At 40.3% G+C, this 15134-nt stretch overlaps 1 protein-coding gene and 1 long non-coding RNA gene across 2 annotated transcripts in view; one reads left to right on the top strand and one right to left on the bottom strand.

Moving 5' to 3' along the window:
* LOC138674170 (uncharacterized) overlaps positions 1-8295 on the bottom strand; it is a 22454-nt gene extending 14159 nt beyond the window's left edge. Inside the window, exons 1-2 of the long non-coding RNA XR_011320514.1 lie at positions 8185-8295; positions 6690-6979 (exon numbers count right to left, since the gene is read on the bottom strand). This is a non-coding gene — a long non-coding RNA (uncharacterized lncRNA). The remainder of the gene's footprint in view (positions 1-6689; positions 6980-8184) is intronic.
* NMB (neuromedin B) overlaps positions 1-15134 on the top strand; it is a 16257-nt gene extending 1123 nt beyond the window's left edge. The window contains exons 2-3 of the mRNA XM_069762084.1: positions 12934-13097; positions 14805-15134. Coding sequence (XP_069618185.1) covers positions 12934-13097; positions 14805-14855 — 215 coding nt within the window. The 3' untranslated portion in view covers positions 14856-15134. The remainder of the gene's footprint in view (positions 1-12933; positions 13098-14804) is intronic.

The raw sequence follows: 15134 nt of genomic DNA, 5'->3' as shown, positions 1-15134 counted from the left end.
AGTTGTGTAGCGTGATACAATGCAGCCTGTATCTAAGCAATGTCTCAGAAACGATCATTTCCACATGGGAAAGTTTCATTATTGTACAAATGTTGGAGAACTTCTTTATTGCTCGAAGCTGGTATAACACACAGATTTCTGACCGGACTGATCCTACAGGTATTTTATTAGTTTAGAATAAATTCTTACCTGGAATATCCTAAAATATAACCTTTCTATCCCTTATAGTGTAGATATCTGTCAGATACCATTTACACGCTACAATGATTGTGCCAGACAAATTGTTACGCCCGTCAGTCTTGTGTCAGATAAGACTTCACCGAGATCAATCAGCCATTTACACATCATTTAAATTGATGCTAGTCTCTGATCAGACAGAAATTGGACAGATATCTGATCAGATGTCGTTAAATGGAAAAGTCCCCCCTTGTAATATCTATTACATCACACAGTCGGGCACAATGAAACAAAAGAAACACACTTTGTAGCTAAATCAGGCTGCCCAGTGTTAAAGGGGGATAGCCCACTGTAAACTTTTATCAGTCATTCACAGTTTAGGTAGTAAATGTATGATCGTGGGGGTCTCGTCAATAGGTTAACTAACCACGATCATGAGAAATCGGGCCCCTTGTTCCCCATGTGAATGGAGCCGTAATGCGCATGAATGATCACCGCCCCACTGGACATGTGTAGCCAGTGAATGGAGCGGTGGCCATGCGTGCCTTACTGTTTCATTCACATGAAGGACATGGGACCCTGATCGTGGCAGATTGAGTGGTCAGATCCCCATTGATCATACCACTTAAGAATCTTAAAAATCAAGTAGCTTAACCATATGTAAAGGGAATCTGCCACCAGGTTTTTGATACCTAATCTGAGAGCAGCATGACGTAGAGACGCTGCCCCTGATTCAAGTGATGTGTCACTTACTGGGCTGCTTGTTGTAGGTTTGATAAAAATCATTTTATAAGCAGATTATCACTAGAGGACTAGAAAACCTTCTACCATGTAGTCCTCCATATTCATGAGCTTTGTATAACCCCACCCCCACCACTGATTGGCAGCTTTCTGCCTATACACAGTGTACACAGACCGTTGCCAATCAATGTGTTGGAGGAGTTATACAGGGTTCAGCATTCAGAGAACTGGCAGATCTGCAGCAGATAAAACAGTAAATTTATCAAAACTGAACCAAACAGTCCAGTAAGTGACACATCACTGGATGGCGGAGCAAAACCTGGAGACAGACTCCATTTAAAGTTGTACTGATCTGGACTGCAATTACTTCCTCTCTTGAGAATGTAATGACTGAACTGCCTATTTGTTATGTAGTAAGTTGGTGAGCTATCAGTGCCTGTCTAGATTATAGCAGTGGTCCACATATTAATAGGATAGATACGTCCAAGGGGTGTAGATTCCCTTTAAAGAGGATTTGTCAGCTCTCTGTAGTAAGAAATTGTACTTCATAGAAAAAACACAGTCTTGCGATATAACTATTATCCCCAGAAAATAAGAAGAGAACCATTGGTGATATCAACTTCCTGTTTGTGGCACATTAGTATATGGGAGGGGGGAAACTTTTCAAGATGGGTGGTGACCATGGCGGTCATTTTGAAGTCAGCCACTTTGGATCCAACTTTTTTTTCCCAATGGGAAGAGGGTCATGTGACACATCAAACTTATTGAGAATTTCACAAGAAAAACAATGGTCTGCTTGGTTTTAACGTAACTTTATTCTTTCATGAGTTTATCACAAGTTTATGACCACTTTTAAAATGTGTTCAAAGTACTGCCCATTGTGTTGGATTGTCAATGCAACCCTCTTCTCCCACTCTTGACACACTGATAGCATCACCGCAGAAGAAATGCTAGCACAGGCCATTTTATTTAGGTGTATCCATATAAATGGCCCACCCTGTATTCACTAAGAGACCACCTTAGCACATAATAGGAGACGTTTGAGAGGAACAATGCAGTGCTTTAAAGGGAATCTGTCACCAGGTTTTCGTTAGCCCATCTCAGTTCATATTGTAGGGACAGAGATCTTGATTCCAGCGATTTATCACTTACTGGGCTACTTGCTGTCATTTTGATAAAATCACTGTTTTATCTGTTGCAGATCTATCAGATCTCTGAATGCTGAGCTCAGAATAACCCCACCCACAGAGTACACATTAGGCAACCAAATCAGTCTTGGGTGCGGGGTTATTGATATCTCATGAATATACTTGACTACCTGGCAGCAGGTTTTCTAGTCCTCTACTGATAATCTCTTCCTTATATAACTTTGAATTTATCATAGCTACAGTACACTTAACAGGCCAGTAAGTGATACATCACTAGCATCAGGGTCTCTACCACTACATTATCCTTCTCTCATATGGAGTAGCATAAACCTTGTGACAGATTCCCAAAATTTAACTATATGTCACTCAGCTATTGCTGAAGAAGGAATGATGGTGGTCTCAATTTTGTCATAATATTTGACTTGCCTAAGTGTTTTTCTGCTCCACCGCCAGCTCCACCTACCCTTGTTTCTGTGACACACAGCTTAGGCTTCTTTCACACTAGCGTCGGAATCTCCCCGTCGCAATGCGTCGGGGAGAGATTCCAACGCTAGCGTTTGCTGCATTGCACAATGGGTGCAGCGGATGCATTTTTCCGGCGCATCCGCTGCCCCATTGTAAGGTGCGGGGAGGTGGGGGCGGAGTTCCGGCCGCGCATGCGCGGTCGGAAAAAGCGGTCCGACGGTCCACAAAAGCACGACGCATCCGTCGCTCGACGGATGCGACGTGTGGCAATCCGTCGCAAATGCGTCGTCAATGCAAGTCTATGGGGAAAAAACGCATCCTGCAAGCACTTTTGCAGGATGCGTTTTTTCTGCAAAACGACGCATTGTGACGGATTGCAGAAAACGCTAGTGTGAAAGTAGCCTTATTGTGAACAGTTACTAAATGGAGATAGTCACTGGCAGCATGCCATGCAACTTAAAAACTCCCCTCTGACAAGAAAACATTTGCTCCCAGAGCTCTCCCCTTAAAGGGAACCTATCACCATGTTTGCCGATACAAGTTAGTGCAACTGCCTTTCAGGGCTGATCTACAGCATTCTTTAATGCTGTAGGTAAGCCCCCGATCTGACTTGCAAGAGAGGAAAAGTAACTTTTATTATACTCACCCGGGGGGTGGAGCTGTCCGGTCATGCATCATCCACATGAAGCAAACAGGAGAACGGCATCACAAGAAGATGGGAGGTGCTGGACCAGGACCTGCGATACCCATCAGACCAGACGGCCCCCAGGTGAAGTCATTTTCTTTTCTTGTAGGTCAAATCGGGGGCTTATATACAGCATTATAGACTGCTGTATATCAGCCTTGAAAGGCGGTGGCCGTAACTCGTATCAGACAAACCTGGTGACAGGTTCCCTTTAATGGTCAAGCATAGTACTGATAAATTATTAATCACACTTGTCAACAAATAATGTGAATAACTCTTCAAAATAGACAATATACCACACTACTTGATATCCTCAGTCTCAGGTTAAAGAAGAGATACTGTACATGCCTTAATTGTGCTAAAAAAAAATAGAACTTTTAAACATGCATTAAAAAACTCTCACAATAAAAATGAGCAGGATTACCCAAACGGAGTGAGCATGAATAGTGCAGAACTGACTTGTATAGATTATAAGAGGTTGTCCTTATAGTTGAATACAAGTACAAATGAAACACAAATGTTAAAGTGCCAGTGTAAACTAGAGCCGCTATCAGGATAACGCCAGATGTAGTCATGCATAATCATGGATAGGGTCAAATTAGGTTAAAGTGCTAGTGCTGATCAAAACTGAAAAAAATACTTTCACCTAATAAATAAGAGTAGTTCCAGATCACCAGGCGCATGATAATGATATTCAATTAAATTGTATGGCATATGTCTAGGGTGGGAGTAGCTGGAGGTGAAGATCACTTTTCCCCATAGCTGGCACTGGCACTTTAACATTCGTGTTTCATTTGTACTTTGTATTCGCATATGGTAGCAGTCTGTGTGAGAGTATAGGACATGGACAGTGTAAGACAGGAGACATGGTGAGCAGTATGAGTCAGAAATGGAAAACAGTTTTAACAGACTGTACAATAGATGGTGGACCAATATATAGTGAGCATGCCAGGATATCCATAAATCTCTGGGTCGCAGAAAATCTCTTAAGATGCCTTTGTTCAGTCTCTTTTTTTGGAATCATGTGACCTGAGCTCAGGATTAACCAGCTATAGTCACCACCATAAAACTGGTGTTCAATCCTATCCTGAAGCCTCATCCAGGGAAATGCTCCTACTATGTTGTCTCACTGGACTCTGGTACATTAATAAGATGGCTTTCTATGTATTTTGAGGGACAACCTGTTAATTTGAATATCATGCTTCAGATCATTATATAAATACACTGCTCAAAAAAAAGGGGAACACTTAAACAACAGAATATAACTCCAAATAAATCAAACTTCTGTGAAATCAAACTGTCCACTTAGGAAGAACACTGTTTGACAATCAATTTCACATGCTGTTGTGCAAATGGAATAGACAACAGATGGAAATTATTGGCAATTATTAAGACACCCTCAATAAAGGAGTGGTTCTGCAGGTGGGGACCACAGACCACATCTCAGTACCAATGCTTTCTGGCTGATGTTTTGGTCACCCACCCAAGTGGCTCAGGCAGTGCAGCTCATCCAAGATGGCACATCATTGCAAGCTGTCGGAAGAAGGTTTGCTGTGTCTGTCAGCATAGTGTCCAGAGGCTGGAGGCGCTACCAGGAGACAGACCAGTACACCAAGAGCTGTGGAGGGGGCCGTAGGAGGGCAACAACCCAGTAGCAGGACCACTACCTCAGCCTTTGTGCAAAGAGGAACAGGAGGAGCCCTGCAAAATGACCTCCAGTAGGCCACAAATGTGCATGTGTCTGCACAAACGGATAGAAACCAGTTCCATGAGGATGGTCAGAGTACCCAACGTCCACAGATGGGGTTGTGCTCACAGCCCAACACCGTGCAGGACGCTTGGCATTTGCCACAGAAAAGCAGGATTGGCAAATTTGCCACTGGCGCCCTGTGCTCTTCACAGATGAAAGCAGGTTCACACTGAGCACATGTGACAGACGTGACAGAGTCTGGAAATGCCATGGAGAGCGATCTGCTGCCTGCAACATCCTTCAGCATGACCGGTTTGGCAGTGTGTCAGTAATGGTGTGATATCTTTGGAGGGTCCCACAGCCCTCCATGTGCTTGCCAGAGGTAGCCTGACTGCTATTAGGTACCGAGATGAGATCCTCAGACCCCTTGTGAGACCATATGCTGGTGCGGTTGGCCCTGGGTTCCTCCTAATGCAGGACAATGCCAGACCTCATGTGGCTGGAGTGTGTCAGCAGTTCCTGCAGGATGAAGGCATTGAAGCTATGGACTGGCCCGCCCGTTCCCCAGACCTGAATCCGATTGAGCACATCTGGGACATCATGTCTCGCACCAGCCACCAACGTCACGTTGCACCACAGACTGTCCAGGAGTTGGCGGATGCTTTAGTACAGGTCTGGGAGGAGATCCCTCAGGAGACCATCCGCCACCTCATCAGCAGCATGCCCAGGCGTTGTAGGGAGGTCATAGAGGCACATGGAGGCCACACACACACACACTACTGAGCATAATTTCCTTGTCTTGAGGCATTTCCACTGAAGTTGGATTAGCCTGCAATTTGATTTTCCACTTTGATTTTGAGTATCATTCCAAATCTAGACCTCCATGGGATTTTCATTTTGATTTACATTGATAATTTTTAGGTTTTATTGTTCCCAACACATTCCACTATGTAACAAATAAAGATTTGCAACTGAAATATTTCATTCAGTGATATCTAGGATGTGGTATTTTACTGTTCCCTTTATTTTTTTGGGCAGTGTAGTTCAGACATCTATTCTCTAACTTTACCTTAACTCTTTGTATACTTTTGGACATTAAAGCAGATTAAAATAGGCTAGAACTTTTTTTAACTGGGTGGAAGGATTAGTTAAAGAAGTGCCATATTAATAAAAGTTTCGGTTGTCTGAAATATAAGTTAAGATTCCTTTAAGAAAGATTGATCAATCATTTTGGGAGTATACACTTCATACCACTACAACACGATGAATTACACACATTTACGCCATGTCTGGAGGGGTTTAAAGGGCTCGTGTTATGTTGATGATATTGTCTGATCTGTATGCAGAATGTTATGGATATATAGATTTATGGAAAAAGATTTAGTATTACTAAATGATAGGTATTCCTATTTCGTGATTGGCAGACTTGTATGGATGCACATACGTTCATACAGAGAGAGCTGTCAATCACTATTTAGTACCGCCCCCTGGACTCCTATACATAGAATGGATTTGAATAATGAAACATACAAGTTAGACTGAATGTTTTTTCACAAAACATTATAACATTATATCACCCTGCTCAGCTCCCCCTGCTCTATATCATGCTGCCCACAAAAAGGATTGCATGTAAAAAGGGGCAGATTTACATTAACATCTATTGTAAAATTACTGCATTCTTCATTTTATATTTATGGAGAGAAGAGAAAAATAATTTGAAGTGAACATGGCATTCATTGCTTTAATGGTAAGTTAGAAGTAAGGGATACAAATTTCTACCAACCTTCAGCTCAGTGGCGGACATATCATTAGTGCAACCTATGCAGTCATACATGGGCACAAGAGGTAAGGGGGCCCATTTGCAATCCTAAAGCAGGTGAAATTGAACATTATAATGAGCTATTGGATGGCAAAGGGCCACATCCTGTTTTAGCACAGGGGCCCTTTTCGGTCTGTGTCCGCCAGTGCTTCCATTATCCATGTAATGCAGGATACCGTTCAATTTTCAGTCTTAGATCATTATTTGCATCCATGCCGAAACCAATAATCCAACGATGAATAATAAGATTGTAACTAGAATAAAAGTAAGATAGATCAGAAGTAACTAATCGTCTGCAGGTGATTTGTTATTAACGCTCCCAGCAGTATGCACAACATTGAAAATTGAGTTTCATACAAGACATTATAAATGTGCTCACCTTACCTCTTAGCATTGATAAATTAAAAATGTCAAACTTTACAGCTAAAATATCATTTATAATCATTACAACTGTAATACATATATTAATCTTTCATCAAGTAAGGCCGTGCTTGAAAAGGAAGGCTCTCCACCTGAGCTAACCGCTTCATATATGCATACGAAACCGCTAACCCAAGTCAGGAGACCTAGCGGTCAGGTCCGATCTGAGCGCGATCCGTGAACACAGACCACGTGAACCTGGATTATTCTAATGTACAACTCTGGTTATGTCAGATTATTTAGTGAATTATGAACTTACAAATATTTTCCATACGCGTATTGGAAAGAAAAAAGTAGGAAAAGCTCTTGGGTCTAAATGGAGAACAGTTTCTTCATCCAAGACCCACCACAAGTCAATGCCACCAGTCAGAGCCCCGAAACTGACCATATGTTCTCTATTGGCATTTTTCGCATTCAGGTACACATCAAAACTTGCTTTTTTCTGTTTCTAGAGCTGCACCACACAGATTTAGGTACACTGCCTATTGACATGCTTAACAGTTTTCTTCTTTGTAAAAGGAAGCTGTGCACATTAATTGGCATAATAATGATTTAAAATCATTAAGTAATGATATAAAACGAAAGCAAAGTTTTTAAGGTCGTGTTTTCATGCTGCAGTCAACTTCCTAAAACTGGTCAAACATGGAGAGTTTTTTATTTTATTGCAAGCTTTTTTCTTAACAATATATAGAAAAGATCTTTTTACATGGTTTTGCATTGCAAAACCAAATACAGAATGTCTGTGTATATGTAAGATTATTCAGGAGAAAAGTTTTGTAAAATGAATCCAATAAATTGTATTATATTGTTGGGTTCTGCTGCTGTGATTATGGATCATTTCCAGACAGTTTCCCTGAACTGGACTGAATGTGACACATAAATCAGTTTACTTCATATTTGTAATCTACGTTTATAACGTTTACGGAGGTTAATCTGTTGATGTAATTAAAATGTTACAAAGGAAGGAAACAGAAAAAGAAAATAATTTTATTTTGAAATACTGTAATTTTGTACTTGGTATAATCCAAAACCAAATTACCTTCATTTTCAGAGTTCACGGGCTACCCATCTGTTAGGATGTCCTTCTGGCAGAACCATTGGGACCATTTCTCAGGCATGGTTGGATGGAGTCAAGATGGTACCGCAAATAAAATACCTCTACAATAAAATATATCATATATTTCATGTTTTCATTATCCATATTTTTCATATACTTAGGGTAATTGGTTTATATATGTATATATTTTTTATTATGACATAAGCTATATCTTATATTGTCAAGAATTTACCCTCAATCCTGGAAAATTTTCAAAAGCAATCAAAATCTATCTTGTGATGAACTCATTGCCGAGAATTTTTGATGCAATGAATCCTTGAAAAATCTCTTGCTGTTTTTATTATACAAATTGTAATATTTTGTATCCATATAATAAGTTTTACCATAGTCTTATCTTATTATATAACATTCCAGAATTGGATACCTTATTTTTTTAAATATTCAAAACTTTAATACAATTTTTTTTTAACGAATACAATTTGGTAATCGACATGGCATGGTGTTATTCCTTCTAAAGCATCCTTACCCTGTCTTGATCCTCCGTTTAGTGGCAGTTCTGCCTTTAGATGAAGATCGGAGGAATCTAAGGCAAATGTATTTCTAGAGACTCAACACCTGAGAAATAATTGAGCACCATGTGGTTGTCAGGTTTATTACTAGAAACTAGACTAAGGTCAGACCTGACTTGAATCTGGATTGGATAAACACTGACAAAAGAGAAGGTGGCAAAGTAGCAGACAAGTCATGTAATTCATCAGAACATCATATTAATTAGCTACATTACATCAATAATGTAGATATTTGTGATACCAGAGAATTAATACGCGTTCCCATGAGGCTGACTGCTACGTGTTGTTTTCCCAACATTTGCAACAGAAGTGAGAAATTAGATATTTGACAAGCACAAAGCCATGTCAATGCCGCTTATTAACATCTAGCAATGTGCTAATATATTCTGCTCGTTTCCCAATCCACAACATGACCTTTCATTTTCACTTCACTTCCTTGTTTAACATCTAGCGATTTGCCGAGGATCAACGTCACTCTTCACATCCAGCCCTTCTGTACTCATAAACCATTAATGTTCCTTCTTGACGTTTTGATTTTTAATTAATTACGTTTGTCTGAATTAGTATGTAAATTACTCTTACTTAAAAATATGGTTAAAAGCTGCATCATGTTTCTCCATCTAGAGCAGCGTTTCCCAAACTCCAGTCCTCACGGACACCAACAGATCATGTTTTTAGGATTTCCTGTGGAATAATAAGGAAATCCTGAAATCATAATCTGTTGGGGTCTGTGAGGACTGGAGTTTGGGAATCACTGCTCTAGAGAAAAACAAAAAGGTTCTACCTCCAGAGGCAACACAACTTTTTTACCATGAGAATTGTGAGTTAATGGAATGGTCATCCCAGGACCTGGGTACAGGGGGAACAGTTGGCTTAAAAAAAAACTTTGATGAATTTTTAGAGAAAAAAATGACATGAGCCTCTGTGTGTTAGGCGTCGAGATCCCGCCACTGCACAGGGGGAATCTTGAGCTATGTCCTCTGCGGTCTCCCATTCTTCATCCGGCGCTGAGGATCCTGCACACCAGAGACGTTGGTCCCAGCATCTTGCTCACGATAATGCTGTGTGTCTGGTTGCTGCTGCTGTCCCAGGTCCAGCTATAGCAACCAGCATTAGTCAGCGGCGAGCAGATGCTCCTGGGACTAAGTCCAGCTTTTCTCCATCTGAGCATACCTGTGAGATGACCACTCATTAGTGGTCGGAGGTTACAGGCTCAGGTCCTCAAGCAGCTTAGATTGGGCCATCAGCAAGGTCCCGGAAGGCTGCGACTTCTCTCATGTTGTGTCTGAGTCTGGGTGATTGGAGCAATTACAGCGCCATGTAGTCCATTGCCAGCACTGAGCACGATAACCAGCATCTATTAATGGCGTTCGCCAATGCGAGGCCATGTGCAATCAGTGTGCTTAATTCCCTAGTCAGGGTGGTTAGTAGCATTCGCCAGAGCGACGCTGCGCGCACTCTGTGTGCTAAATCAATTAGTCATGAGTAGTCCAAGTATCGCAGGCACTACGCCGTGCGCTTAGTGGGTCTAGAGACTCTTGCCCCACATCCTTGGGGCTAAGTCTTGTGACCAAACACTAGCGCTAATTCAGCTGTGCCCTGTGTCAGCTAACAGGGTAACGGAATCTGTGCTCTGTGGTACTTTGGCTCTGTGAATTAACAGAGCCAGTCGCAAATACACACCGGGGGACGGCTAACCCACGTGTGTCCAGTGTGATACCGCCACTTTGTATCCGCCATTACCGAGCAGCAGGTAACATCTCTGCACGGTGGACACCGGGCTGCAAACAGCTTATTATTATCCTTATATTTATTTGATGCGTTCCGCCAGCCCTAACACTATGTAATTATATAGTGTTCTAATTCTTAATGTTAATTCCATCTGATTTCCACTTGGGGAAGGAAAAAATGTTCTTTTCATCTATAGTATATCCTATAATGTCAACTTTTTGTCAACTGTATCTGGTAATTATGTAACTATTTTTCTATATGCATATTATCATGTCTAGCACATTTCCTTTCCTTTTTTTTTATCAACAACTTACTTATGTCCATGTAAGGCTATGTGCCCGCCGTCAGGAAATAGCAGCGAAAAAATTCTTCATAACTTTAAAAAACAAGATGGATCAATATTTAATCTATAATCTGGCATTTATTGGTTGTTTCTGAGGTAACTGATAAATCACTATCAATTGTGAGCTTTCTGGCTAACATTTATTCCATATTTATGGCCAGCTAAAGACAACAGTTTTGTTTGTTTTCAGGCAAAATGATGCAATACTATGAATGATTTTAAATGCCTTGCATTGTGCAGTCCCCTGTAGATGATTCTGAAAGTGACTTTATCTTCATGCTGTGGCCAATTTTTGTCGTTACCTCTAGTGATGAGCGAGTATGCTCGATACTCGAGTTTGTCTGAGCATGCTTGGGTGGTCTCCGAGTATTTCGGCATGCTCGGAGATTTAGTTTGTGTTGACGCAGCTAAATGATTTGTGGCTGCTAGACAGCTTGAATACATGTGGGGATTCCTTGACAAACAGGCAATCCCCATATGTTTTCAAGCTGTCTAGCAGTGGCAAATCATGCAGCTGCATTGACATAAACTAAAACTCCGAGCACGTCAAAATACTCGGCGACCACCTGAGCATGCTCGGAGAAACTCGAGTAACGAGCATACTCGCTCATCACTAGTTACTTCCCCTTCTTCCAAGAGTTATGATTTTTTTTATTTTTCTTTGTAGCCATGTTTTTCAGGGACACATGTAGCTTGGAAAGACACCCATCATTTTACAATATAATATACTGGAAAACAGGGAAACAAAATCCCCAGTGCAGTTAAATAACCACCAATTCCGCCAATGTTTTGGGGGTTTTGTTTTTAAAGTCTTCATTGTGCGGTGAAAATGGCCTGTCAACATGATTTTGAAGGTCAATATAATTATGCCGAACTTTTTTTTAATTTATTTTGTTAGAGCTGCATAGAGGCTTACTTACCGTAATTCATACCATAAGGGGTGCATCTGAAGTCTAAATCAATTTTTATTGCATTTTTTTAGCACTGTGTAGCAACTAAAAAACTACAATTCTGGTGTTTTGATTAATTTTGTGTATGGCATTTACCTTACAATTTGGTTTTACAGATGGGGTGATACTAAATATACTTTATGCTTACATTTTATTTCTTTACTTTTATCTGGGAAAAGAGGAATGATTCAATATTTTTATTTTTTTAAACATTTTCTATTATTTTAAGGAAATTGAACTACAATGGTTTCATTGCTTGTATCACAATATATAGAGAACGTTACGATCTTCTATGTAGACCAGCCATAGACTCAGCTCTTGAGCTCGTGTGGAACCGATGTAGGATGTACTATTCGTGATGCAAGTAAAGTCACCAAAAATGACATTTTATGGTCCATTTAAAAAAGTTGTTCAGAGATTGTTTACTGACCTGATTACACAGACTAACTTCTAATGGGAACAGAATTATTGCTAATATGATTGTTCTGTTCCCGAGTATCATGTTATAGGTAGCACATCCTCTGGTTATGGAACAATCTGCTGCTGATACCTATGATTTGTAAGCTGGAATAAACTCTCCAATCACCCAACGAACAAGCATTTTTTTAATTGATCACCTGATTGACATCATTTGATAAGGAGTGATCTTTTTACAAACACTCGTTTTATGTTTGTCGGCTCAAATAAAGGCACCTTAATTCTCAAACTTAGTTTTCCCTTAGGTTCCTATCTGCCATGGCAATCGTTACTTGTCAATCACACTGTCAGGGGAGGTGTATGGGATGATAGGATTAAAGACACTCCCTTCTAACAGCCTATATGAAGGGGTCTCTACTAACAGCAGAATTTAGGAAATAAACTAGCAGGATTTGAATGAACTCTGATCCTTGTGGTCACAGACAGGTGTCAGCTGTCTAACACAGCCAGCACCTGGCCTATACTGAACAGGCTCAGCTACTGCATCCGCTCCAGAGATTCTATGTACATTTGTGTCAAGGATGTCCATTTTAGAAGTTCTTCTTTACTTCAAAGTGTGTGCAATGCACTTTAAGATGGATGTCTGTATTCGTTTTAGGCTGGTTATAGTAATGTATTTATGAAACAACAACAATGAATGTTACATCATTTATCTGATCAGGGCACTTCATGGGAAAGAAAAGTCTTCAGGACACGTATAGACTGAGTGAACAAGATTTGGAGGAATCGGCTGTCTTCCCTCCACGCACTATGGAAAGCATCAGAGCTGCGCTTTCACAAGAGCAACGCAGAGCACCGTCACCCATTCAACTTCTAGGACCACAGGTATAATGGACACACTATTAAGGTGTTCTCTTAAAACTACAAAAATGTTCAAGTAATTGCTTTTATAGCTGAAATTTACACAAACCTAAATTAGACATTAAATAATGCCAGTTAGTTCTCCTTCCCAATCACCGAAAGTATTAGTGTAAGTTGAGGCATGACAGAATATTTCCTACCCTGATCTGACAGCAAAGAAAATATAAATCCATAGTTTTTCCATTACAAACTCTGCATGTGTCACAATCTGCAGATTTCCCGCGAAATGCAACCAAACACATTACAGTGATGACATTGTTGTGAACATCTGCAGCATTTCTACAAAAGAATGATTTGCTGTACTTTTTTGTTACTTTCCAGCCTGCTTGATTTTAGGGTATGTGTAGACGATCAGTAAACGCTACGGGCTGGATGCTACATACTTCTGTAGCACCCAACCTCCAGCATCCAGATGTTACAACATAGTGGATGGGATTACAAGAAATACCATGCCTACAATGAGTCCAGAGACACCGGTGGCTCACCCGCAAAGATGGACATGCAGCGCGTTTTTCCAGACAGCAGCATGTTAATTTCACCCATTAAATGTATTGGACGCGGTGAATCCGCATGGTTCAGTGAACACATGTGGATTCACCTGTGTTCAATAGACGGCAGCACATTGGACGCAGCGAACATGTGCTGCGTCCAAAGAACTGCCACTTCCCGATCGTGTGTACATACCCTTAGGCTAGAAAATTTCTGCTACATGTACAAGTTTAGCGTTCTCAAAACCCCATAGACACGTATTGTTCCATCATGTTTTTTTGAGTGTTTGATAAGTTGATCTTTTCATTACTACCATTTTTTGCATTTAAGACTTAATGGATTTTTTTAAATAAATAAGATAAATAAATAACCTTTATTTTTATATAGCGCTAACATATTCCGCAGCGCTTTACAGTTTTGTACACATGATCATTGCTGTCCCCAATGGGGCTCACAATCTAAATTCCCTATCAGTATGTCTTCGGAATGTGGGAGGAAACCGGAGTGCCCGGAGGAAACCCACGCAAACACGGAGAGAGCATACAAACTCCTTGCAGATGTTGTCCTTGGTGGGATTTGAACCCAGGACTCCAGCGCTGCAAGGCTACCTGTAGTGCTAACCACTGAGCCACCTCCTAAAAATTTTTAAAAAATTTGGGAGGTGAAATCAACAAAAAAAAAAGACAGCAATAGGGGACATAGCATAGTATTAAATTGTTCTTGTCAGTGAAACCCTGATAGTTGTCATATTGTCTTACTTCTTGCAGGGACTAATAGGAGTATGATAATGGAAAACCTGGGGGGCTACGTTTGGCCCCAGCTTCCATGGAACCCATAATCGTACTGCGGTCACTACTGACCACAACATTTGAGGGGTTGAACAAGTGGGATTAAACATATTGGCAGAATTTTGAATGGTTTTTGAAAATACACATGATATATATAATTAAAGAAACCCAGGAGATTTCTCTAAAGTGAACACAATTTACCATTTCACAGTTATAGGATCTATAAGGTTATTGTAAAATCTGATCTTTTGGACCATAGGAATGTTTCACTTCGGTATTTCCCTATAGGGGGCACTATAAGTTTGTTTAATGGCTTATGCTAAATGCCCTACTGCTAAATGTGTGCTTACTACTACTATTATCTTTTGCTAATAGTCTCATTCTTACCTTTCAGCGAATACTAAGGAAACTCCTGGAGCAGTATTTTAAAATGTCCCAGAAGTAGAGAAGATATTTATTTCTTGTATATATAAAACGTATAAATATATTTGTGCCTGAGATCCCGAACTTATTTCAGACATTCCAAAAGCTATTGTTTACAAATAAAAAGAAAATACTATTGAAAATGGGAGTGTTTTCATTCAGAATCCTACATTTCATTTCTCTATGTAAAGTGATACCAAGTAGATCCTTCATGCTAAACATGTGTAGTATCCTTTGTGCCATTTTACACAGTGTTCTATCTAATCAAATCTATAAATAAAAGGCGTTCTTTGCACACAAA

Source organism: Ranitomeya imitator, chromosome 4 (genome assembly GCF_032444005.1).
Source record: "Ranitomeya imitator isolate aRanImi1 chromosome 4, aRanImi1.pri, whole genome shotgun sequence".
Taxonomy (NCBI): Eukaryota; Metazoa; Chordata; class Amphibia; order Anura; family Dendrobatidae; genus Ranitomeya; species Ranitomeya imitator.
This window is presented reverse-complemented; position numbering and strand designations above follow the sequence as displayed.